At 39.3% G+C, this 26,146-nt stretch overlaps 4 protein-coding genes across 7 annotated transcripts; all 4 read left to right on the top strand.

Annotated features, from left to right (window-relative positions):
- The first annotated feature begins 1,053 nt into the window (after positions 1-1,053).
- Positions 1,054-11,985, top strand: LOC103973349 (uncharacterized). Its single transcript, XM_009387893.3, has 2 exons — positions 1,054-1,432; positions 11,581-11,985. Exons 1-2 carry the CDS (start codon positions 1,317-1,319, stop codon positions 11,783-11,785), a joined length of 321 nt encoding a protein of 106 aa, XP_009386168.1. The 5' UTR covers positions 1,054-1,316; the 3' UTR covers positions 11,786-11,985.
- A 2,255-nt stretch (positions 11,986-14,240) lies between these two features.
- On the top strand, positions 14,241-15,059 carry LOC135642907 (uncharacterized). Its single transcript, XM_065159387.1, has one exon. The coding sequence runs from the start codon at positions 14,241-14,243 to the stop codon at positions 15,057-15,059; it is 819 nt and encodes a 272-aa protein (XP_065015459.1).
- A 1,579-nt stretch (positions 15,060-16,638) lies between these two features.
- On the top strand, positions 16,639-17,463 carry LOC135642906 (uncharacterized). The gene has a single exon (XM_065159386.1). The coding sequence runs from the start codon at positions 16,639-16,641 to the stop codon at positions 17,461-17,463; it is 825 nt and encodes a 274-aa protein (XP_065015458.1).
- A 4,702-nt stretch (positions 17,464-22,165) lies between these two features.
- LOC135642791 (cytokinin riboside 5'-monophosphate phosphoribohydrolase LOG1-like) lies at positions 22,166-24,099 on the top strand. Of its 4 annotated transcripts, none has more exons than XM_065159228.1 (8): positions 22,166-22,325; positions 22,422-22,519; positions 22,597-22,627; positions 22,716-22,815; positions 22,897-22,967; positions 23,050-23,193; positions 23,324-23,418; positions 23,497-24,099. In XM_065159228.1, the coding sequence occupies exons 1-8, from the start codon at positions 22,209-22,211 to the stop codon at positions 23,579-23,581; spliced, it is 741 nt and encodes a 246-aa protein (XP_065015300.1). In that variant the 5' UTR covers positions 22,166-22,208; the 3' UTR covers positions 23,582-24,099. The 4 variants fall into 4 exon arrangements, with proteins under 4 accessions (XP_065015300.1, XP_065015299.1, XP_065015298.1 ...); XM_065159227.1 differs by having other exon boundaries at positions 22,597-22,630; XM_065159226.1 differs by having other exon boundaries at positions 22,716-22,967.
- Positions 24,100-26,146: the final 2,047 nt, after the last annotated feature.

Here is a 26,146-nt window from a genome sequence, read left to right as displayed (position 1 = left end):
TGCAATGCAGACTAGTGTTCAGTGAACTACATGTTATGCTATTTTTTTTACTGGCAAGAGAATTCGATATTACACAGGTGGTTGTCGATTCACAAAAAGAAAGAAAGAACTCTGCAATTTCTGCTTGAGAAACGAAAACAAATAGATGGTTAAGACATTAGATATATATTTTTTTGGTGGGGATTGATTGCTCCATTAATGATAATTGATGAATCAAGCAACAGTTAATTACGGAGAAATAAAAGTTATGCATGAAACATTAAGATAATCAACATGAAATGTTAAGCGGTCGATTTTCCTAAAAAATATCTATATTTTTGGATATTTTTTCACTTGCTACTTCCCATCTTACTTTTTTTTTTCAAACAATACTCCTAATTTATAGTCAAACTATCATCTCAAAAATTTCTCCGTCTATTATAGTATTTTGATCTATCACAATTTATTCAAAACTATCACAATTTATTCAAAAAAAACATTGTAAATGATCTAAATGGTTTAAACTTAACCAAACTAATTACAAGTCTAAAAATATGATATTGTATGACGAATGACAACCAAAGAAACACAATATAATGTTACTACTTACATTATTTTTCAATAATGTTTACAATATTTTTAATAGCTTAATGAAATATATAAATATTATTAAAAAATACTTTAAACAAGTTAAATATTTTAATAGTTAATTTAAAAAAAAGGTAAGAAATTTTGAAAAAAAAAAGCTTTTGAAGTGTATTTTAGATTTTTTTTTTTAAATTAAGTATACCGTTTGAAAAAAAAAACAACAAAAGAGGGACATCTTTTGACAAATACCTAAAATATGGATATTTCATAGAGAAATGGCCCAATGTTAAAACAATACTATTCTAGAAAAAAAAAAGTATAAATAGGAACAATGAAAAACAATATAGTTGTAGATAGCTAAATTTGATGATAAACAAAAAGAAATTTTTTTGCCCAAATTTACAAATTAAACATATTATATATATATATATATATATATATATAATATTATATTATATTATATTATAGCAAGCCCCAATCCCGGCCGATTGATCGAGGGTAATCAACCTTGGCGCCACTCCAGTAAAAAGGAATCCGACACGCGAAGAACCGATCTGATCGGATCGGGAATTCTCGAGGAAAGGGGGGCGTCGACTTGTGCGTTGATTCCCTCGAAATCGCGAATGCTCGATCGACCGCCGCGAGAGAGAGGCCTGTCCATCTCTTCTCCCTCGTAGCGGAGATTCGACAGACGTAGGACATATAGAAGGCGATCGATCTGGTCTCGTCCTTCGTTTGGATCGGGAAGGATGATAACGCGATCGAACCTTGTGGAGCAGCTGAGAGAGTACCAGATGCGACCCAAGTACGAATGGGCCACCGTCTCCTTCTTCTCCTCCTACGCCGCCTCCGATGCCTCCGCCCGGTAATTCGATCGAACTCCCTATTTCGTTTCCTCCCGATTTGTTCCGTGTGCTTGTGGTGCTCTGTTCTTGTTTTCTTATCTACATACGGACATGACCAGCATATTTCTTGGTATCGAGCCTAAATCGAGCGGGCATGTTAGCTAGCATAAATGATTGATCGTCTGGAACTATATTTAGGGTTTCAGGAACCAGATTTGTGCACCTTACGGATCCCAAATCACTCGATTTGCTTTGTTTAGGAAGCACATGGTATGAACATTTCTCATCCTGAGTTTGAAGGATTGATGAAGCTTCTTAAGATCCAGCAAATACTGTGGCAATGAGATTTAGTTTCGTGACAAGAGGTAAAACCAGAGTGACTCAACATTGTGGTGAGTGATACTTAGAAACATGAGGTGGAGAATCTTGCATAGCAAATCAAAAGAAAGTTCTATTTCTATTGAAGGGAGGATTTACATGAATAGTTGTGTAAGTTGTAATGAATTTGAGGATTTGCAAAGCAGCTTGACAAAGTTCCTCGGGTGCACGAATTTTCAAGTTCAGATCTCTTATTTATGTCAAATTAGTCCGAACTATCATTGATTTAACTTGTTGGTGCCAAGTCATTTTGATATGCCAAGCATTATAGGAAGATTGACCCTGGCTTGTGTGGTTAATAAAGGAGACTAAATTTGCAGTCATTGATCTTGAGTGAGCTTTATATTAGCAGAACCAATGTCAATGGTGGTTGTCTTGCGACAAATAAGGAAGTTTGTAGCAGCAAGGTTAGCACCTGCATTCTTTTTGTGGGGATAAATCTGCAAGTAAATCTCAATGGCCCATTGTTCTCTAGCACCATTTTGTGTAGTTCCATACTCGGTTCGCTTTAAACATTACTAATATTTTTGTGTTGATGGCACCTAGTTTCTTCCTATCTAAATCAAGCTTTCTTTAGGAGTTCAATATAAAAAGATCTTTTAGTTTTTTATGTCTAACAGTCAAACATGTTCCTAAAAGTAGATGTGTATGGCAGTGAGTGAATGTTCTTTTGCTAGTAACCTAGGATAATAATTTGATATTTGCTAGTAAATTAAAGGTTGACATCATGCAATTTCAACCTTGAATTTGGTGGAGGCAGGCATTCCAAATCTTTCACCAAAGTTTCAGTCTGTGGCTTTGATGGAATGCAGAAGTTACTGCATGTCAGGCTAATGATTTTTTGTAGTTCTATCACACTTATTCTTTCAGTGTAATTCCCAAAAGTTTAAAGTTGTAGAATTGTTTAAGACATTTAAAGTCGGAACTCCATCAAGCCCATTTGTAGAGATCTTATTTGATTTGTGTATCTTTTAGCTTTTGCTTTAAAATCATTTCCTAAAATAATTAGTAATTATAAATTTCTAAATTTAAATTAAGTTGGGCTTATTTATTTATAGAAAAATATTCTTCTAAGGTTGTTTAGTTGGTAGACATGGGAGCACATGAGAACAACAAATTGAGAGATATGCTCGTGCATGATGATAGCTGCCGTTAGTGTACTTTCCCTTTTAGCTTCAATTCACTCTACTTGGTGTTTTTCTCTCGTCTTCTCTACTATTGTAGCCTTTCCTTTTTCTCTGGAGAGAGAAGCAACTGAGGAGACCAAGGTTTCCTTCCAATAATTGGTTTCTATCTAAGCTTCATGACAACAGATAGGAGTATCAATTGCCATGTTGACATGCTTATGATTATGTGTGGTAGTGTTTTTTGGCTCTTGACCATGCACTTTACTAATACCACTCATATGTGTCATCAGATACAAATGGCACCACTGGTACGATACGGTCAATGGGGACATCACCTCTGGTTAGGAATAATCTGTGCCACATTCTTCAATATTTAAAACACAAAACATCATTGAGGAAAAGAGTGTAACCACTAGGCTAGGCCAAGACCTACTTGCAACCTTTTTTTCACTTGCAAATAGAACAGATTTTTCAATGTTTTTGGTAAAACTCTAGGATTTTATCTAAAAACTTTGGAAAAAAATGAAAAGAAAACTAAAAACAAGAGATAGGAATTTGATCATTTCGAGGGATCAACCTCTAAATTGGCCCAAGGCTTTGAATTGTATTTGATTGCTTGAGAAAAATAGTCAAAGACATTACACATATATAGAGTTATTTAATCCTTAGTCAACTAGGACTAGGATTTTTAACAAAAGAAATAAATAAAAATAGTAATCCCTACTTAGCTACATCAAAGGACTCATACCATAATTAGAAAAAAACTAAATAGGAAAACAAAGACTAATATCAAATCCCTAAAATTAAGGCCTCCTAAAATTAAGGCCTCCTAAAATTAAGGAATCCTATAATTAGAAAAAAACTAAATAGGAAAACAAAGACTAATATCAAATCCCTAAAATTAAGGCCTCCTAAAATTAAGGAATCCTAATATTTTTTGCCTCTCCAAAATAGTCTTATCCTCGAGGCTGAGCAGTAATGAATTTTGGAAACTTCTCCTCCCTTTGTAAGACTCCCAAGCGGCATCTTCGATTCGTAAGTTGGCTCATTGGACAAGCACCTCAGTGATAGGATATTTATGGTGCATCACAATACGTTAATCAAGTATGGCTTGAGGCAGGATTTGAACCTCACCAATAGAAAAAATATCTAACAAATGTTGTTGCACCACATCATCCTCACCTAATTTCTTTTTAAGACAAGAAACATGAAAAACTGAATATATCTATCTTAGAGCTTGCTGGCAAGTCCAAACGATAAGTAATTGGGCCAATATATTCCAGCACCTTATAAGGCCCAAAGAATTGAGGAGATAGCTTCATAGAAGATCGAACCTTTATAGAATTTTGCTTGTAAGATTAAAGTCAAAGGAAAACCCAATCGCCTATTGCAAACTCTCGCTCACTACAATGCTTATCAGCTGATGCTTCATTCTAGCTTGTGAGATCGAGATTATCTCTTAGAATTTGAATAATATTATCTTTATTAAACAATTTCTTGTCCACTTGATCAACCTTAAAAGTACCAAGCATGTATTTTGTAATCATGGGAGGAGGTCGACCATAAACTGTTTCAAAATGAGTCATTTTATTATAAGAGTGATAAGTGGTATTGTATCATCATTCTTCCCAAGGAAGCCATTTCATCCACTCCTTTGGTTTATCATTAGTAAAGCTTCTGAGATAGTTTTCTGGATATTTATTTATCGCTTCAGTCTACCCATCTATTTGTAGGCGATAAGTAGTGCTCATATTCAATTGGTTCCCTATAAGCAAAAGAGCTCTTTCCAAAAGGTGCTAGTAAAAACTTTATCTCGATCACTAACAATGGAATGTAGAATTCCATGCAACTTCATTATTTTCTCAACAAAAGTGCGAGCAACACCTGTAACAGTATGAGGATGTCGTATAGCACAAAAATGAACATATTTTGTAAGATAATCCACAACCACAAAGATGGTGGTTTTACCTTGAGATGATAGAAGCTCGTTGATAAAATCCATGAATATGTTAGTCCAAGCATCATCAGGAATAGGAAGAGGCTGAAGCAAACCAAGGGTAGCAACTGTCTCACCTGGTGTTGGCAAACATCAAAGTTGACAGATGCATTTACATATACGAAGAAATCCAGAATGACCCGTAGTTAGTGATGAATGAAACTCTTTCAAGATTATATTGGCAAGAAGAATTTGGTGCTAAGATAGTTCTACCTTTATAGCGCAAATCTATGAGATCCCAACTGTAATTAGGAATAGAAGTTGGATCTTTTTCTAGCCTTTTAATAACATCTTGGATTTCAGGATCATCCAACCATTCGCTCCTAATAAATTCTAGTGTTTTGCAAGTAGAAATAAAAATAACCATTAATTCAGCTTGCTTTGGAAGGCGAGAAAGTGTATCTGCAACCAAAGTCTTGCTCCCCTGATAAATAATATCATAGTCAAAATCCAATAACTCAGTGACCCATTTTTGCTACTCTAAAGAAGAAACCCTTTGTAAGAAAATATTTCAGTCTTTTGTGATCGGTGCATATTTGAAACCGTTGACCAATTAAGTAAGGCCTTTGCTTAGTGACTGCATGAATAATGGCTAACATTTTTTTATCATAAATAGATAGATTCAGATGAGATGGGGAAAGTGCCTTACTAGTATAAGCGATTGAATGACCTTGCATTAGTACAGCTCCAATATTCGCTCCAGAAGTATCAGATTTAATCACGAATAATTTGTTAAAATCTGGTAAAGCAAGAACTAGCGTAATAGTCATTAAGAGAAATAGAAGCTTGAGTAGTTTCTTCTGTCCACTTAAATGCATCTTTCTTTAAAAGTGATATGAATGGAGCACTGGTTTTGTCATAGTTTTTCACAAAATTTTGATAATGGCTAATGAGTCATGAGAATCTCCTCAGAGCCTTAATTGATTTTAGAATTGGCCAATCTTTCATTGTTTGAATTTTGGAAGGATTAACTGCAACACCCTTTCGAGAAACAACATGGCCAAGATACTCCACCTCCGATTGCGTAAAGTTGTATTTCAATTTCTTGACAAAAAGATAATACTTATGAAGAAGGGTAAAGACAACCTGCAAATGTAATAAATGACTTTTTAAAGATGGGCTATATATCAAAATATCATATAAAAAAATCAGAACAAACTTACAAACATTCATTAAACTCTGGAAAGTAAATAATGCATTGGTTAACCCAAAAGGTATTACCAAAAATTCATAGTAACAATTATGCATTCTAAAAGTAGTTTTCTGGTTGTCATCTTCATGTACAAGAATTTGGTGATAGCCAGATTGTAAATCCAATTTAGTGAAAACTTATACACCTCTCAATTTATCAAGTAACTCGTCTATTACTGGAATAGAATACTTATCTTTCACTATAATATTATTAAGTGATCGATAATCTACAAACATCTGTCAAGAACCATCCTTCTTCCTTACTAATAAGACTGGAGAGGAGTTTGAACTAACACTAGCCCTTATGACTCCTGCTTCAAGCATCTACTTAACAATTTTCTCTATCTCTGTTTTTTGGAAGTGTGGATATCGATAGGGTCGAATATTAGTCGGTGCACTTCTAGGCAGTAAAGGAATTTGGTAATCATGTGATTAAAGAGGTGGAGGTCCTTAGGGTTCTACAAGTACATCCATAAATTCTCTAAGTAATGATTGAACATTTTCATCTTGTTCAGGTATTGTAGCTTCCTTTTCAATGCTCCGTAATTGTATCAAAAATCTATGGTGTGCGTTTCACCCTCTCCATTTTATGACTAGCAATAGTTGTGACCTTACTATCACATTTTCCCTTTAGGATCACTTTCTTTTCATTGATAAAAAATTTCATAATTAATTTGAAATTTTTTTAAGAAATATCATCTAGAGTTAATAGATACTCTATTTCAAAAACAACCACGTAATCCTCCAATGGTAGTAAAAAAAATCCACGAGCAACTTTTGGTCGTATATAACAAGCTTCACTTTAGAACATTTACTATCACAAGTTAAAATTCGCCCATCAATAACCTTCTCTTTGCCTTACATAACAAGCTTCACTTTAGAACACTTATTATTATGAGTTAAAATTTGCCCATTAGCAACCTTTACCTCGAACTTATCACAATGTTCAATGCGATAGGCCAATCGCACAGTAACCTTGCTATCCATAAAATTGTTGGTGCTACCAATATCAATCAAAACAGTAACAGAGTGACATTTCAAAAGCTTTTTAACTTTCATAGTTTGGGGATTAGAATAGCTAGCTAATACATGAACCACAAGTGTGACAAGTTCAATAATCTCATCATTATCAGTACCTTTATGATCAGAGTCTACAGTCTTAATCTCTTGTTCCTCCTCGATTGGTCCAATCATCAAAAGTTTTCCTTGCTTGCATTGATGGTTCTTGCTTCACTTTTCATCACATTGCTAGCATAAACCCTTTGTTGATCGTTTTTTAAGTTCCTCTTCGGTAAGTCTTATAGTATTAGGATTCAGATTAGGAATGGTTAAAGTAGTTGACTTACTATTCACCTGTTTATTAACACTCCCGATTCATCGATTTTTAATATTAATTTTTTCTTCATGCTATAGTGTAAAAGAAATTGTAGCTGTAATAGTGTGAGGTCGGCGAGCCTTAACTTCACAACGAATGTCTGAATTAAGACCTTCAGTGAATGTTCCCACCAATTACCTTTCAGACCAATCTTTAGCTCGATTTGACAATCTTTCAAATCGACTTTGATACTCTAACATGGTAGAAGTCTAGCGAATCTTGACAAGCTGCTCATCAACATTTTCATATTCGGATGGTCTAAAACGAATAAGAAGCTCTTTCTTAAATTGCTCCTTTGGGAGAATTCCATTCTTTATATTAATCATACCATTAAATAGCATCCCCATTTAGTTGGATTGAAGTTATTTCCACTTTAGAATCTTTTGGAGTTTTATGAAAGCGAAAAAATTTCTCTACTCTAGAAATCCAACTGGTCAGGTCTCCATCTTCCCATTTAGGAAATTCTACTTTCATGCGAGGATATAGCCATTATCATGCTCTTGGGAACCTCTTCCTGTGACTTCAGATCAATCTAGTTGTTTGAATTGTCATCTTGTTGATTTTTGTTAAAACTCTTAAGCAAACTCTTTTTGAAATCATTGAGAGTTTCTTGTAATCTACTCTCAATTTTTTGCTTCCAAGGTTTCAAATTGGGATTTCATAGAATTATCAGTAATTATTGCGTGTGATTGTAGATATATAATTTCTAAGTTTTGTTTTCTTAGTTTTGATCAAGGATATGAGCACTGCTTACTAGGAGTAGAAGGTGGCGCTGAAAGTGAAGTTGTCGTTGGCAGCATGGGTGTCGAGGCCTGCGGTGGCATCGGAGAGGAGATTGAGAGAACGTCGCAATCACTATTGGGTGAAAGAGAATCACTACTGTGTTTAGGGCACGGGTGCGTTTGACGATGAGTCTGTGGCCGATAAGAAAGTTTAAGAGAGAGGGTGGCTGTTTCTCTTGCTTTGTCTTTGAGAGAGAGACATGAAAGGAAGCGTCCAATCTGAGAGAAGGTGATAGCGAAAAAAGGGGAGTGGCTCCGTTGACTACCGTGGAAAGAGGGAGATAGTGCCCATGTGATAGTGGGGATTGTTGGCTCTGATACTAGATGATAAAACCCCAGAGTTTTATCTATGAACTTTGAAAATTTGAAAAAAAAAAAAAACTAAGAACAAGGGATAGGGATTTGATCACTTTGAATGGATCAACCTCCAAATTGGCCTAAAGTTTTAAATTGTATTTGATTGTTTAAGAAAATAGTCAAAATATTTATATATATATATATATATATATATATATATATATATATATATATATATATATATATATATATATATATATATATATATATATATATATATATATATATATAGTCAATCACGACTAGGATTTCTAACAAAGGAAATAAATAAAAATATAATTGGCTACATGGACTCCTACTTTAATTAGGAAAAATTAAATAGGAAAATAAAGACTAATATCAAATCCCTAAAATTAAAGAATCCAAACAGTTTTATGCCCTTCATTGTATGTATCTATAATTAATAGGTTTTATATCATTCTTTATGAGCTTCGACCACTATTATACCTTGGTACACATCATTGTTGTGCTAAAAGTTTAAGCGGCTACAGTTAGTAGGTTCTCATCATTTATTAGCTTCGACAGTTTTTCACCTTGGTTTACATCTTTCTTGAGCAACATTCTCCTGTTAACTATAATGAAAATTTCTTTCTTTGTATTTACAAACCAACAAACATGATGATCTTGTGTTGCTTCAGACATATAACTTCGTTATTTTAGAATAAGTCTTCTATTTGGGTGGAGTTGGAAATGTTTCAGTGGTGATGTTGCTTCTCACAGACCTGATGAGTGGAGTTTGCATGTGCGGGGTCCACAACATCTAGTCGATATGAGAGAGGTCACGTGACTCCAATTTTCATGGGCGATTCAGTCCATAAATATAGTTGCTTTCTCTCCCAAAATGGTTCAGTTTTCAAATTATAGCCGATGTTCAAATCACTCATATTGGCATATCTTGCTTCTTGCCACATTAGGAAGTCTCAGCACTTCATAGTTTTCTTTCATAGAAGATACATATTGTTGTATGGTAGGGGATCATAAATCGACCCTTAATTGAGTCTAACAACATAGGAGGTTCCTAGTTTGATTAGTAATTACTAAGAGGTCTCTCATGTGGCACGCGTTTCTTCAGCTGCTTCCCATCTTGTTTGCTGGTCATATCTTCTTATCGGATGAAGGACCCTTAATTGAGTCTAATAACATAGGAGGTTCCTAGTTTGATTAGTAATTACTAAGAGGTCTCTCATGTTGCATGCATTTCTTCAGCTGCTTCCCATCTTGTTTCCTGGTCATATCTTCTTATCGGATGAAGGAGACCATCATTTATGTGGTTACTCTAAACAGAGATTGATAGTTAAAATTAGCTGTACTTTTCCAATTTATAGATGATATATTAACCGTTATTGATGATGGACAAGTAGCGACGGATTTCTCTTTGATGATAGACGAACCAAAAAGAGAAATAAAAAGATAATAACTGAAAGATAATTGAAAAACATAACGAGATAACTACCAGGCTCGCTTTGACTCAAAAAGTGAACTCTCAGGATAAAGGCCTTCGCACCTCCGCACTTCTCACATGTGAACAATGGAATCATACCATTGGAAACATCACTCATTACATAAGGTGGGAAAAGAACAAGATTCATTGATTCATCTTTAATTTATGCATCACAATACTATAGTCTCTTTTTATATGCTCTAAGTACAATAATAAAAAGGAAATTATAGAAATAAAAATTATTACAATCACATCAAATCAAATATATGATGCCATCTTTCCTTTGAAGAAGGTAATATTTCTGATTTTATTTGAGAAATAATTTTTCTTTCTTGACGATATAATTGATTGATAGATTTTCTTAGCTTTGTCTTGATTGATATGAATCTTCAATCTAGATTCATAATCTTCAATGAAAAAAATAATCTGATTTCTGCCCCCTTTTTTTTTGTGTGCATTTGCTTCCCTTTTCTTCTTCTTAAGTAGATGTCGATATATGACAATTTATTACATATGAGAAATATCACTAAACTAATTAAATTTATTTAAATGAAAGATAAACTCATTGGTTCCACATTGTTTGCTTCTACTGCGTAGGAACTCATCTTAGGTTCATATAATTGAGATATAGATCAGCCTTGAAGATAGAACATCTAGGTTAAACTAAAAGCTTTGATACCAATCTGATGGAGGACTAGTAGCAACGGATTTCTTTTGATGATAGGCGAACCAAAAAGAGAGAAATAAAAGATAGTAACTAAAAGATAATTGAGAAATATTACAGGATAATTATCCGACTCACTTTGGCTCAAGAAGTGAACTCCTAGAATAAAAGTTTCACACCCCAATCATACCATTAGAAATATAATTGTGGCGTCTCACTACTCACACATAAGGTGAAAAAAGAACATGACTCATTAATTCATTTCTAATTCATGTATTACAATGTTCTAATCCTTTTTAATAGGCTCTAGTACAAGAATAAAAAGAAAATTATATAAATAAAGAATATTACAAACACATCAAATCAAATATATGGTATCATATTTCCTTTGAAGAAGGTAATATTTCTAATTTGATTTGAGAAATAATCTTCGTTTCTCGATGATAATCTCAATTGATAAATTTTCTCATCTCTGTAAAGATGAATCTTTAGTCAGAATTCATAATCTTCAATAAAAAACAAATCTGATTTCTGCTTCTTTTTTCTTCTCGATACTTACGACATATGTGAAATACCACTAAACTAATTAAATTTATTTAAATAAAAGATAAATTAATTAGTTTTGCATCAGTTGTATAGTTAATTTACAATTTATAGACTGATATGGCGGCCAGTGTGGCCTAGTTTTAGGGAAAAAAATGATTCTTAACCAAAGCCAGCAATCATATTCTTCTGTTTCTACAATAGTGATGGATGAATCAAAGTGTTGACCTAGTTATGTGATTTCAATCATCAAGGCAATTTGGTTATTCACATGCTCTCTTTTTTTTCATCTTTTGCCTGTCTTATGGATGCAGGGTGGATGTGATACTTGTGATATGGGAGCTGTTGATGTTTGCTTTCCTTGTTTTCTCAGGAGTTGCTTTGTACTTCAGGTATATGAAGATTGTTTTTCTCCTAATGTGTCTTACCACTCTTATGCTTGTGTGCATGAAAGTAACAAAGCAAGTAGGACAAAACAGGAAGAGTAAGCGAAGAATGCTCCTCCCACTGTCGATGTAAACTCTCGATGACCATCCCATTCTTGTGCAAAGGATTTTGCAGCCAAAATTCATTGCTACCTTTCTTTGTATCTATCTATCTTTAAAAAAAACAAAGAGCTTGCATTTTTTCTTTTTTTGACTTTTGGTAGTTCAACCAACAAATTTTTTTTTTTGACAGTATATATTCTAAATGCAAATAGGCAACTAATTTCTGGTGCAGTAATGCTAGTCAAATTTGATTTTGTTTACACAATATCGATCAAAATATGTACTTGTTGCTCTAATCTTTGCGGAACTTATTGTATTTACACCTATGCTCATCAGGGTAAAGATTTGAACAAAATAATAATAATAATAATAATAATAATAATAATAATAATAATTCATTTTATTACTGTGATGTCAGTTTGATAACGATGAGTGACATTGTTATAAAACGTCACCTAAAAAAGCTAATTTCGTTATTGAAACGATTAAAGTAACCACCAACGACACAAGATTTAGCATGAATGCCTTAATGTCCTTAAAGAATCTTGTTATTAGAAAAAACTGACGACTTAACAAAAAGATTGGGTTCTTATTGCAGAACATCTTATTTTTAATTTTCATCGTGGGCATCCCGCATCCATAATTTACTAGTAACTTTTAAATAAATATTTAAAATAAATAGTAGTGAAAAATTGAGACGCTATGATATAAAAGTTATAAAACAGTTTTTTTTTCATTAAATCATGGGTAATTGTCCGGGAAAATATTCTTTTTATGGATTTCTTTTTGGATGTTATCTTCTTTTCATAATTTTCAAACAGTCGTCTCCTATTTTAAAAAAATCTCTCAAAAATTATCATATATTTTTAAGCCCAAATTAAAAAAAAATTCTTGTCAACTATTCATGGTGTTTTTTGTTTTAAAAATATATATAATATTTTTTTAAAAAAATTACATAGTGTTTTTATTTTAAAAATATTATAACATTAATGTTTAGTTAAAAAAGCATCATACATTTTTGTACCACAGTGCTTTTAAAATACTACACAGTGTTTTTATGGATAAAAATTACTATATAAAATATCGTAAACAGTTGATGAAAATTTTTTTTAGATTGAGACAAAAAAATGATAACCTTTTGAAAGGATAATTTTGAAATATTAGAAATAGGAGGTGACTCTTTGATAATAATGAAAAGATGTACCATCTAACAAAAAAAAAAAATATATATATATATATATATATATATATATATTCTTGAACAATCACCCGTAAATTATTAAAGGAATATATTTTTTTCATACCATCACTTAAATTGATGATCATCAAAACTTTCTATGTTTACTTGTATTTGCATCAACTAATCATTTAATCCTACCTTATTGATCGGTCGTCATGATCTGCGCCAGCTGTAATACTTCAGTGAGGTATCAATCTATGCGTTCTTTAATACACCTACAACCACACCTCATTCCCCTATCGACCCCTGAAACAAACCTCGAGACAAGCAACTCCAAAGGTTCGGCTCCTCGCGAGGAAGTGAGGGCGAGAAGACAGTAGGAATCTCTCACCAGTAAAATACTGTCGATCACGGGAACTCTGTGGTAATGGACACGTATGGTCGTGAGATCCGAGGAGATGAACCTTACATGGCATACCCCATCGGCCATCAAACACTCCATTATTTAGTGCCTGACTCCATAACTCATCAGGATTTCCTTGGATACGCCTTACAGAGAACATGGACGCCTATGTGAGGATCGAGGTGACCCGCTTTGAAAGCAGGGGGGTACGTGTTCACATCTCCGCGACTACAGCAGAGACGTGGTCCATCCGCGCGCTAAGTCACATTATAGGCGTCAAGATCTGGACTCGCTGATGGGCCCGTGGATCGTTCATCTTTCATCGTCACTCTTTCTAAAGGCCAACTCTTTCCTGATGGGTTCACGGCCCCCCCCCTTCCCATGAATGGACCAGTGCGCTCCATAATTGCGTCGGCAAGGATTAATATAATTAGGAATAACGCTTCGAAAAAGTGCATCAGTATGCGTAATGTCCTTCTAATGCACGAACCCATAATGGATGATGATGTTTCGGTGACGTGGACCCATACCCATGTTGTGATCGAAGGAAGACGATGCCGACCATTAATTATGTTCATGTGGGGTTTGTGAGGCCACGTGTTTCCTTCAGGCTGTGTGACCCCTCACGTGGGTCACCAGCCCACTATTTGCTCCCTCTCTCCCTCTCGACCCCGCTCGTGTGCGCGTTGGTTTTCTTCTGTTTATCTGAGTTAGTTGATTACTTCTTAACGCTTCCAAGTCGACCGACCGACCGACCGACCGCTTCCCCTTTAAAACCGCCCTCCCTCCTCCTTCGTTTCCCTCCCAAGAACACTACCGATTCACGAGAATTGAAAGGAAACGAAACAAGGCAAAGCAATAGAGATTTGGGGAAGAGAAAGCGTACCAAGTGAAACGAACGAGATGGTCTCCGGATTCCGCCGCTCCGTTTCCCTGCCGGGATCTACCCCGAGCGGCAGCCCCGCCGGACGCCGCTGCGAGAAGCCTCACCACCTGCGCTCCGCCAGCCTTCCCTGCCGCTCCCACCCCGCCATCTCCCACCTCCTCGACCAGATCCGCTCCTTGTCGGACTTGGGAATTCGCTGTTCCCCCGCCTCCGGGCTCGACCGGATCGATCGCCTTCTATCCGCCCTCGATGACATACTCCGCCTCCCGCAGGCACAGGATCCCCTCCGCCGCGGCCCCGCCTGGGCAGACCGCCTCCTTGACGGTTTCCTCCGCCTTGCCGACGCCCACGGCTCCTTCCGCTCCGCTGTCGTCGCCCTCGAGCAGCACAATGCGGAGGCCCGCGCCGCGATCCGCCGCCGCGACCCCGTGCGGCTAGACTCCGCTGCTCGGTCCCATCGTCGGGCGGAGAAGGAGCTCATCCGGCTCGCCACGGCCGTCAAGGATCTCGCCAGATGTCCGCCGCTCATCTGCTCGGACGCGGCCGAGGCCGAGGTCGCCGGGATCGTCGCGGAGGCGATGGCGGCAACTGCGGCCACGTCGGCGGCGGTTTTCTTGGGGATCGCGGCAGCTTCATCGGCGGTGGCCGGATCAATGTCGAAGGGCTCATGGACGGCGTGGCCGTCAAGGAGGCCATCGAAGAAGGGAAGCGAGGAAGCGGAGATGGCAGCGATGGAGGAGTGCATGGAGGGATTGGAGGAAGGAAGCGGGAGGGTATTCAGGAGTTCGGTGAACATTAGAGTGGCGCTTCTCAACATACTCACTCCCTCGCTGTAGAATGTGGAGACAAATGAGAGATTTGTACAGTGATGATCATAGAAGAATTTTGATTTTTATTATCCTTTTCCTCCGGCAGGCATGTATGCGTGTTTGATACGTTTGTATAAACCGCTTTTGCGTAACGAATTACCCTTATCAAACACAACCACCTGTGCGTAGCCAAACCATAAATCGTTGATTCCAAGGTAACAAATGGGCCGTAGATGTCTAAGCCCCACACACATCTCTGTTGAAACATTGTTGATAAGAGGTTTTATGGTACTTACTAAATTGGCTCCTGTAGCAGAGCAATTCTAGTTCCGGCCGGTTGCACATTCCATCGATCACCTCGCGGGCGACGGAATCCCCAGAAAGGTGCCAATGCGGCTGCGGAAAAAGTAGGCTAAACCGGAGGACCTCCGCGTGAGTCCACGCGAGCGATGACAGAGGCCACATCTGAGGCACGTTTGCTTGCTGCCCCCCAAGGAATCCATTGTAGAAGCGAGCGTCGAGGGGACATCAGGAATCCCAGAGTAGAATCATGCACACATTTGCAAGGGTCGAAGAGCACACTCCACCTGTCGTGTCCCCTTTTGTTTTATTGATTGCCTTTCTCCTCTCCAAATTGCTATCCTCTAATTGCATCGAGTCCTCACGTTTTAGATATATGAGAAAGTACGTCACCCTCTAATTGCACGTTAAATCGATTAATGAATTAAAAAGAGGCATTTTAGAGGTCACGATATCAATGTTACAACCAAGTCACCAATCTTGTCTTTCTTTCTCTTATCATATGGCTGTCTTCTCTCACTGAATCATGTCCTAAAATTCTTTAATATCAAGAGGGGAGGTCACGCCAACGTGCATCAAGCAGTCGGACACAAATGAAAACCAAGTAACATTTTCATTTTGATCGAACACAGCGTATTGCTCACCATTGAAAAGCTGTCAATGATTACAGATAACGAAGTCTTGCAATCATCACTGATTAGGTTCCAATAACCAAATCAACTAAAACACAGCGAGCGTGTGATGTTGCTTGCAACAATTGATACAATAATAATTTTATTTTCTGTACCTTTTACCATCTTCCTTCTAATGCATTATAGGATTGGTATGATCAACAAATCGATTGGTATATGAAGTATTCTAGTTCAAATATTCGCACCCAACTAATGGCATGGTAACCGTCTGTTAGTAGTAGTAATGTGGAGCCACAATGATTGATGATATTATTTGGAATCTTTACAGCTCCCTCCTTCCGCTCCTACCGAGTTGAGTTGACTCACATCAAACCGCTACTATGTATGATGGAAGCCACAAGTTTATTTTTGGTTCCCACGTGTACCGACCCACGTTGTGCTCCCTCCGCGCCCACACTTGACCACATGAGATGTCGCTTTACGGCTCTCGGACGGTCGTGCGCGCGTCGGTTTTCGTCGGATTTCTTTAATCCCAATTCACTTGGAACGCGCTCGCTCTCCCCTTTATAAGAACTGCTTCCTCTCCTTCGTTCCCATCTCACGGCACCAGATAACAGAAAGCCAAATAGAGAGAGTTGGGGAAAACGTATCCGAGAACAGGAAACGGCCGAGAGATGGTTTCCGGATTCCGCCGCTCCCTGTCACTGCCGGGCTCGAACCCGAGCGACAGACCCGCCCGCCGACGCTGCGACAAGCCCCAGCACTTGCGCTCCATCAGCCTCCCCTGCCGATCCCACCCAACCCTATCCCACCTCCTCGATCAGATCCGCTCCTGCCCGGAGTCCGGCCCTCGATCCCCCGCCTCGGGTCTCGACCGGATCGACCGCCTCCTTTCCGCCCTCGATGACCTCCTCCGCCTCCCGCAGACCCAGGACGCTCTCCGCCGCCGCCCCGCCTGGGCCGATCGCGTTCTCGATGGCTTCCTCCGCCTCGCCGACGCCCACGGCTCCTTCCGCTCCGCTGTCGTGGCCGTAGAGCAGCACCACGCGGAGTCCCGCGCGGCGATCCGGCGGCGCGACCCCGTGCGGTTAGACTCCGCCGCTCGATCCCATCGTCGGGCGGAGAAGGAGCTCATCCGGCTCGCCACGGCCATCAAGGATCTCGCCAGATCTCCTCCTCTCATCTGCTCGGACGCGGCCGAGGCCGAGGTCGCCGGGATCGTCGCGGATGTGATGGCGGCAGCCGCGGCCACGTCGACGGCGGTTTTCTTGGGGATCGCGGCAGCCTCGTCGACGGTGGCCGGCTCATGCTCCAAAAGCTCATGGACGGCATGGCCGTCGAGGAGGCCATCGAAGAAGGGAAGCGAGGAAGCGGAAATGGCAGCGATGGAGGCGTTGGAGGAGCGCATGGAGGGATTGGAGGAAGGAAGCGGGAGGGTGTTCAGGAGTTTGGTGAACATTAGAGTCTCGCTTCTCAACATACTCACTCCCTCGCTATAGGTTTTGGAGCCAAACGCAAAATTTGAAGCCAAATGAGAAAGTGTATAGTGTACAAATAATCATCATAAAATGCAGAACAAAAAGAAATGAAGTCTTCCTCTGTTTTTTGGAAACAGTGTTCGAATCTGTCATTACACTAATTAGAGATGAACGTTGTGCACATTTTGAATATGTCTGTCGGTGGATCCAATTTTTTGTAATTTTATGGGGTAAAAAAATAAATTTATTTCAATAAATATTTGATATTTAATATAAAATATAAAGATAAATTTTATGATGCAGAATAAAAAGGTTAAAAAGATAGTAAATTCATGTAGCGAGTTGATACCACTCGGATAGCTCTATAGTGTTTATAATCATCACGTAGAGATAAGATCATTGAAAAATAAATTATTTAGACCGTTATTTAAGGTGATTTTATAATATATGATTTGATGAGTTTATATAATAAGTTTATACCAGCAATATCATAGAGATTAATATGTTGATAAGGGGGACGTGCAAGTGGGTGTTAATTTACAATTAGGAAGCACATGCAGCCATTTCATTCATGTAAGGCACACACGTTGGATTCGAAAGCATTCTACAATTGAGTCGACAATGGTTACCCAATGCACATATGGTCAAAGGGCACAGGTTGGCTTCTAACCTATTAAGAAAATAGTTTCTCTTGATATAATCCGCACCTTCTAATAATTAGGATGAGTTGGCAGTAATCAAGCTCACATGGCCAACTATGAGCCAATTTAGGTTAGTTTAGTAGCAACTTGTTGTAGAAAGACAAACTTCATGGGCCAAATGTTGACCACACTGTGGTAACCTAGGTATATTTGACCTACTTAAATTAAATTCGAATATGCTATAATTTTATGGATATCGGATGAATTAGGATAAAATTATAAATATTTACGAGATTAAATTTGGGTTCCTGGGTAATTCCCCTATTACAGATAGAGTTTTAAGACCATATCATTTATTATAAAGCTTACTATTCACGCCTCATCTCTTTTTTTACCATTGACAATCTTTTATTCTCGATAACCCCTTTAAAAAAAATAAAATATTATTTTATTATTTATAGTCCTTGTGGTATCAATTTTATTTTTATTTTTTCTTATTTCATCACGTCGATGTTGCTCGATGTTGTCCAATCTCACTCACCACTCCTTTATTGTCGTCCGCTAAAAAAGAAGAAGAAGAGAAAAAAATAAGTAGATATTTACGTTCATACACAAAAAAAAGGATAATTTAAAATTATTAACAAATTTCAAAATAGAATTGTAAATTGTAAAAAGGAGATTATAAATAGCAATCTCCTTTCTTATTGAAAAAATTGGTTTTTTTAAATACCCTTTTCTTCCTAGAGTTTTTGATTTTTTTTTATTGCTCACCAATACCCAAAATATCTAAGTATTGTTGGATTTGAGTCGGAAATTTAATTCAAGTATCTAAGTATCAATTGGACTCAAGTGTTTGAGTTATTATTGAATGATAATGGCAACAAATGATTCTTTAAAGGCATCCCATTGTGATTTGTGAGTGGTGAACATAGTGGGTCCTAAATGGATATTTTGTTCATGCACAGTTGATGGTTCTGCCAATTAGGCCCATTGGTCCAACTTATGAGAGAGAGAGAGTCTCTGTCTTTCTTACTCTACTAACTTTGGAGTTCATGTTGATCCCCCTCCCTTGTCTGAAAAGTTTTCTTTCCAAGAGAAAAAAACTAATATATTACAGATAGTTCTCTGCTCATGCAAGCACAAGAGCTTTAAAAAAAACAACAAAAGGATGTCAGTCCGCCCTCTATGTCCGATCAGATTTGTACTCTTTAACAAATGAGACAAGCCAATAACACATGTTAATTAATCTCTCTAAAAATATGCAAAATCTCTCAAAGAGAAGTAAGAAGAAACCAAGGAAGGGGTTCCTCCTTGTTCAAAGCTTTTATATATAATCTATTTCTCATCAAAGTCAATCATCATTGATGAATTTGTAGTTAGCAAGAAGAAGACAGTGAGCATCTGTCAATCCTTTGAAATTAAAAAAAAAAAAAATTAACACTTTCGAGCTTTGACGTGATTCATTGTCAAGAAGACAATGATCCATTTCTATCCTGCATAATATTTGATCGAATCATTCATTATCTAGCAGCGTAAATTTATTCTCAATTTTCTAATAAGCTCTATTCCTTTCTCTCTCTCTCGTGTTGCGTTTTTTATTTCATGACGTTTGATTACTCTTTGCATGACAGGCGACACTCCACGGCCAATAGATGAAGGCCACGTTGCCTTAGCCTTCGCCACAGTCCTGGAAATGGATTCTTTACTATTTGCGTAAAGAGGCGACACTCCACAGGCAATAGATGAATGCCACGTTGCCCTAGCCTTCGCCACAGTCCTGGAAATGGATTCTTCCCATTGGGGGCCTCGTCTCACCCCGAAACTGTGGTCACCGAGTTGACTCGCCAACCGCATCACACCCCTCGTCCCCAAGCTTGACGCTTCACGTGTTCCGACGGGAAGGTGTGCCAACGACGGGCCACTGGTGGTCCTTGCCGTCTCCATCTCCGCCGTCAATTGCTGTAATTTCTTGGTGAGATGATGATGGTAATGATGATGATGTAAGCAGGCAACGTATGACTTGAACTCCAAAAATTGATAGTGCCCGGTCTTATCTCAATCACTCCTAATTATATGTTCTATGTGAAGGTTGGGCTAATTATAAGTGGACAACAAAGGTCGACGGCAGTTTGGTTTGGGATGGCCGTCAATGGTACTAGCGAAGGTAGGTCAGTAGGTAGCGCGTGACTTCGTATTATGTACACGGACTCGGCGTATAATGTACGCTGCTGGGGACCACGACGCCTGTGGCGATGATTGCGCCGCTTCTGTCCCTCGTTGCCGACGCGCCTTGGAAACCCATACGGTACATGTGACGCCCTTCCGCTGTCGCTGTCTGATCCTGATTCAACGGCCGCTGATGACCGGCACAGGGTAGTAGCCGGCACTTTTTCTTTTGTGTGGACCCCACCGGCGAGTAAACTTTTAGATGTAGAAACCAATTAATGTATGTGTCTTGTGATAATCTTAATTTTAACCTATGAACATAATCAAATTTCTAATGAGTCAAGCAAATTAAATATCAAAATCTTGTCTTTGGATTGCCGATTACTAGTTTACCTTCAGAGTGCTCATACATCAGTGGTACTCTTTGATGAACGTGCAACCATTGATGAGAGGTCTGGATCTTCGAAGCATTGCTCGGGTCCTGAACCCCGCACGAATCTTGGAGCGGGCTTTTGATCCTGCGCACGCCTCTCGGAGTTGGAGTGGACCCGAAGAAGGTCGGGGAATGTCGTGGCGTACCTCGGGCCGAACACGCGTCGGTCCCGGACGCACACCATCCCCACACGGGGCCCCGTCACGGCACTGGGTCTCCTGGGTGGGTCCCAAGCGGGTGGTTCCAGGACGGGCTCTTCGTCCGCGTGTCTTAAATCCTGCATAAATTGTTAGTACAACGTATACGTATACAAGCAATAAGACGCCGTTTTGTTGTACGAGCAATACTAGGATAAATATCCACAAATCGACAGACCGCTGTACCGGTTTGGATTCAAGACCACGGATCAAAAGGATCCGACCTTTCCTTACCAGCAATAATGGAGACGTTGATGCTCCTCTACTTTTTATGGGTAAGATGTTGATATCCTTCCACATGGGTAGGAAGAAAACACGGCTTATAAACCACAATAAATCATGTATTTAATGCAAATCTTGGCTTCTCCATTAATGAATGTTTCAATTGTTTTATTCTCAATATCATCATCATCATCGGTTGCAGTTTAAACAATGTTTAAATGACTTGATGTGATCAGATTTTTTTTGTTTTGGAAGGGGGGAATTTGAAGAGAACAGATCCGTGTCCAGGCATTTGGCATAAGGAAATGGCGTGAAGTCAACATTGCCATTTGTGTTTCATGCAGCATCTTATTTACTTTTCATTTAATTAGCATTGTTTATTAAGATATGCCTTTAGATAAGTAGTATTATCCTTTTGTACCGTGACTAAGAGAGAGAGAGAGAGAGAGAGAGAGAGAGAGTTCCACTTGCCTCGTAAACACCGACTCCTTCTGTAGCCCTCTGCAACAAAATGTTCCTCTTGCCTCGTAAACACAGACTCCTTCTGTAGCCCTCAGCAACAATGTGGCAAGTGAATGATTCTGCTTTATTGAAGTGATACTCACTGCTCTCCGCTTCTAGTGATTATACAGCTGTGGCGTCCTGCATCGCTCTCCCCCCTTCTGCTAGGTTTCTTGCAGTCTCCCATGTAGCTTCTGCCTACTGCCCAAGGAGTTGATGAAGACAGGCACAAACACAGATCAATGGACAGGAAGCGGTGGAGGAAGGAGAGCAGTTGGGTGTGCAGGTTTCCGAGGGAGACCGACGGCTTACACGTGTGGGTGACCACGGCGGCACGATTGGCTTGTGCTAAACCCGAGACTTGGAAGACATGTATTCTACTGTGTATTTGAAGTTTGTCATACTGTTCTCCACGTACGTGTTGTGTTCCTCTCTCTCTCTCTCGCACACTTCCTTTTTGTCATGGTGTGCAGGACGGTGGCAAGATAAAAAAGTGAGGGTCAGAAAAGGTTTATATATACTGCCTCTAATATCTTATCCGAGGCTTACTTTGAAGGCACGAGGGGCCAGGGGAAAGGATCTGGGGGAGTAAAAGAGAGGCGGGAGATGGAGGCGGTCAAGGTGGGAAATTCAAGGTTCAAGAGGATGTGCGTCTTCTGTGGGAGCAGCACAGGCAAGAGGCACTGTTACCAAGATGCTGCCGTGGAGCTCGGGAAGGAGCTGGTAAGTGGTGACCCTTTCCTTCTCTTCCTTCCTTCCTCCCTCTGCGAGCCGAGCGCATGCAGCTGCTGATGGAACTTGACTCGCGTTCGAGTTCAGGTGGCGAGGAAGGTCGATCTGGTGTATGGAGGCGGCAGCGTGGGGCTGATGGGTCTCGTCTCTGAAGCTGTTCATTCTGGTGGCGGCCATGTCATCGGGTCAGCACAGACTTGCAACTCTCTCGATCTCTCTCGCACCCAACATTGCTTCTCTGACGTGTCCTCTCATCTTACAGGATCATCCCGAGGACACTGATGTCCAAGGAGGTCGTCGTGCTTGCTTCAATCTCACTTTCGTCACCTTGCTAGCCTCCATGCCTGTATTAACTGTTTCTGGCGTTTGCATGTGGATCAGATTACAGGGGAGACGTTCGGGGAGGTGAAGCCGGTGGCCAGCATGCACCAGCGCAAGGCCGAAATGGCCCGCCACTCCGACGCCTTCATCGCCCTGCCCGGTCCGACCTTTCCCCATCCAAGTCCTTTCGCTTACCCACCACTGTCGGGTCTTATCTCACTCCATCTCCGTCGTCCTTTAGGTGGGTATGGAACCCTGGAGGAGCTGCTGGAGGTCATCACCTGGGCGCAGCTCGGCATCCACAACAAGCCTGTAAGCCCTCTCCATTGATCCAAACCCCCCCTCCCCACCATTATTACTTCCATGACAAAGCTCGGCGACTGTGCTGGTGAAGGTGGGATTGCTCAACGTGGATGGTTACTACAACTCCCTGCTCGCCTTCATCGACAAGGCCGTGGAGGATGGCTTCATCCAGCCATATCAGCGCCACATCTTCGTCTCCGCCCCCAACGCCAAGGACCTCGTCCAAAAGCTCGAGGTACTGTTGCAGTACATCTCTAGCTCTCGCTCTTTGTATTGTTCTCATGTGAACCTCCATTTAGGTGGGTCTGTATGTCTCATTCCCTACTCCTTTACGTCCTCGATCTTGACACCACCTGTCGAAGCAGGAATACGTACCCGTGGAGGACGCCGTAGCCGCCAAACTCAGCTGGGAGATGGAGCAGATGGGACTAAACTCCACCCTGCACGCCGAGATCGCTCGGTAGTGTTTTGGGCCCTTCGCTATGCCTGTATTCGTCGCCATATATTTTCTCTTACGGCTGTAATTGTATGTATGCAGTACTGCTTCTAACTCAGGAAAACATCAGCTTTATGATGAATCGTCTTCTCGATGTCTTCGCTGTGCTCTGTGTGGGTCAACGTAGGGATAGGGTTTACCTTCGTCGCTGTACAGCCATTGAGTAGCCATCCTCGAAAGAAAAAGCCGGCCTTCGTGTAGCTTTTGGCGCACTGTGGTGCGCCGTGTGGGACATGGAAGGCAACAAGTGTTACTCGATGGCTGGGGGTTGATGATTGTGAGATTAAAAGGGAGGCCCTTCCATTGTCTGCAGCAACAGGATAAGCTCATCAGGGTGGACGTCTCGTCCCTGTTCTCCACAGCACAAGGGGAGTGAGAGGGGGCGCCCACTGCCTGTACCAGTTCTACGTGCGGTAGTAGTCCATCCAGTTGGGCAAGATTCCTTGGTGTGAGGCTCGGCAACAGTGGCCGATCCAACAAAGCCTGGGCCACTCACTCACCATGAGCAATTAATTCCAGGATCCTTACTGTGTGTGTGGTTCTTTTGAACAGTCTCTCGCTTTGAGTTCTACGTCGGGTTAATGATTGCCGGAGGATGTGACTAGAGTTACGCAAATGATGATGGCCAAAAGGGCAATGGCAATGCGAAGGTATTGGGTTTGTTTATGATATTTTGTAGAGGTTTCCTATGGTCGGTCGTTTGAGGCCAAAAACAAATGTTAAGAGAGAAATAAAGTGAAATAGACAAAATTAAAGATAACCAGGGTTCGTGGCTCACTGCTGCTCCATGACATATACTAACCAAGAAATCAGAATAATCGTGGAGTATATGGTATCAGTATTAGCAACATCAAAAATTTATTATGACGCAGAATCATTCTTATTCATCTTTTATTTAAATAAAACTAACAGGTCATAAGTTGCCACATTATAATATACTAAATCATTTTGATCTAATTTTTTAGTTTATTTAAGAAAAAATTAAATTAAATTATGATTGTGATTGAAAATTTCAAATCCTCGTGAAAGATTTTACGAAAGTTGATCTCTACAAAAATGAAAGCATATGAATCAAGAATATTATCTTCGAAGATCAAATCATATATATGATTTGATGTAATTATAAGTAGTTTACTTTTATATATATTTTTTCTTTCTATACTTAGGGTGTAAAAATAAGCTATATAACATTGCAATATATCGATGAGAGATGAATTAATGAATCATTTTTTTTCATCTCCTGAACTATATTTCTTTTCATCTTGGGAGTTGGTTCTTTTTCTATGTATTTTTTCTTTTCTTTTATCTTTCTATTTCATTATCATAAAAAAAATTAATACTTCTCGCCCAACGTCATGCTTCATTGTTATCGTGAATATAATAATCAAGCAGCCAATTAGGCTGCAACAAGGTTGGATCAGAAAAATCAAGCTCACAATGGACGGATTCCTTCCCTTATGATCTTTTAGCTCTTTTGTATGACGACCTTAATCAAGGTCTTCTGTAGCAAAGTTTATCAATCAAGTAAGGGATATTTGATGTTATCATACAACTTAGAAACTCAACCATCTGTGGAATTCTAAGAAGGATATGTATGAGAACGAGAAAGACTTGTAAAAGAAATCATACTAATATTCAAATCGTTTTTAGGAAGACTCTCCAAGCATTAATGTTTTTCAAAGCATTATTAAAAAAAACTAATATTAAAATAAATAAAAAAACTAATTTATTTTAAGTGATATATCTAGACTCATAAAAGGCATTCCGAAAAAGAAGAATTTTTCTTCTTGTCATTTTCAAGTAGAACAACCATCATTATTTTTGATCGAATCTGAATCAAATCGAACTTATCTACTCACTCCAAGATAACAATAGACGGCAACACTGATGATGTATAATTTACCTCATAAATAAATATATAAAAGTTCTGGAAACCAATACCGACACGTCCACTCTAATCAGTGACTGGTTGCACAGCAGGAAGAGTCCTTCCTGCGTAGCTTTTGGGCATCATTTGTGGCCATCTCCGCTCTGCCTTTTTGTTTCCTGGTGAAGGTGAGCAGCTGCCTCGAGCTGCACCTCCTCCTGAGAGGGGTTGATACAGGGTGGATGGATGTCGACGGCACACAAACAAAGGCTCGAACACTGTAGCTCTTCTTTTCCAAAAGTGGCGAGGCAGTGAGCAGCTTCGAGGCCGGAGAAGTTTCGGCAGCGGGTGGCTCAGACCTGCGTGGTGTCATCTGGGTCTCGCATGCATGTCCGGTGTTGCTTATGTCATCTGCTATTGTTCTACGTGTGGGGGATTTGGTGTTGTATGTATAAAATTTATAATATATTATTATTATAAAAATTTATTATAAAAAATTCAGACCAGATTAAAAATACAATGTGTATCTTATTTGATATGTAAATGTATTATCATTGAATTCAAAACTCACGTATGTCGATCTATAAAAAGACTAAACTCGGATTAAGGATAAATGAGAAATGAGAGAATATTTATAATCTCTTAATGACTTCACGTAATCATCACGTAGTTCTTAAGAGATTTTATCTATTTATAGATAAAAGTAGAGGGTTTATGATAAGTAATTAGGAGAGTCTCTCTCGTTAGACTTATCTGTTAAAGAAATTTATTATATTTGAACTTTCTTTTTATTGATCGATAATGGTAATCAGAATCCAATCATAT

The sequence above is a fragment of the Musa acuminata genome, chromosome BXJ3-7, assembly GCF_036884655.1.
Source record: "Musa acuminata AAA Group cultivar baxijiao chromosome BXJ3-7, Cavendish_Baxijiao_AAA, whole genome shotgun sequence".
Lineage (NCBI taxonomy): Eukaryota > Viridiplantae > Streptophyta > Magnoliopsida > Zingiberales > Musaceae > Musa > Musa acuminata.
This window is presented reverse-complemented; position numbering and strand designations above follow the sequence as displayed.

What these genes read in the sequence shown, in the direction of transcription:
- LOC135642791 (XM_065159226.1), top strand. Translation starts at nt 22,209, where the DNA reads ATGGAGGCGGTCAAGGTGGGAAATTCAAGGTTCAAGAGGATGTGCGTC. An exon ending in TGGAGCTCGGGAAGGAGCTG is followed by an intron (nt 22,326 to 22,421) that starts GTAAGTGGTGAC and finishes GTTCGAGTTCAG; the next exon opens with GTGGCGAGGAAGGTCGATCT. An exon ending in CTGCACGCCGAGATCGCTCG is followed by an intron (nt 23,419 to 23,496) that starts GTAGTGTTTTGG and finishes GTATGTATGCAG; the next exon opens with TACTGCTTCTAACTCAGGAA.
- LOC103973349 (XM_009387893.3), top strand. Translation starts at nt 1,317, where the DNA reads ATGATAACGCGATCGAACCTTGTGGAGCAGCTGAGAGAGTACCAGATG. An exon ending in GCCTCCGATGCCTCCGCCCG is followed by an intron (nt 1,433 to 11,580) that starts GTAATTCGATCG and finishes TTATGGATGCAG; the next exon opens with GGTGGATGTGATACTTGTGA.
- LOC135642906 (XM_065159386.1), top strand. Translation starts at nt 16,639, where the DNA reads ATGGTTTCCGGATTCCGCCGCTCCCTGTCACTGCCGGGCTCGAACCCG.
- LOC135642907 (XM_065159387.1), top strand. Translation starts at nt 14,241, where the DNA reads ATGGTCTCCGGATTCCGCCGCTCCGTTTCCCTGCCGGGATCTACCCCG.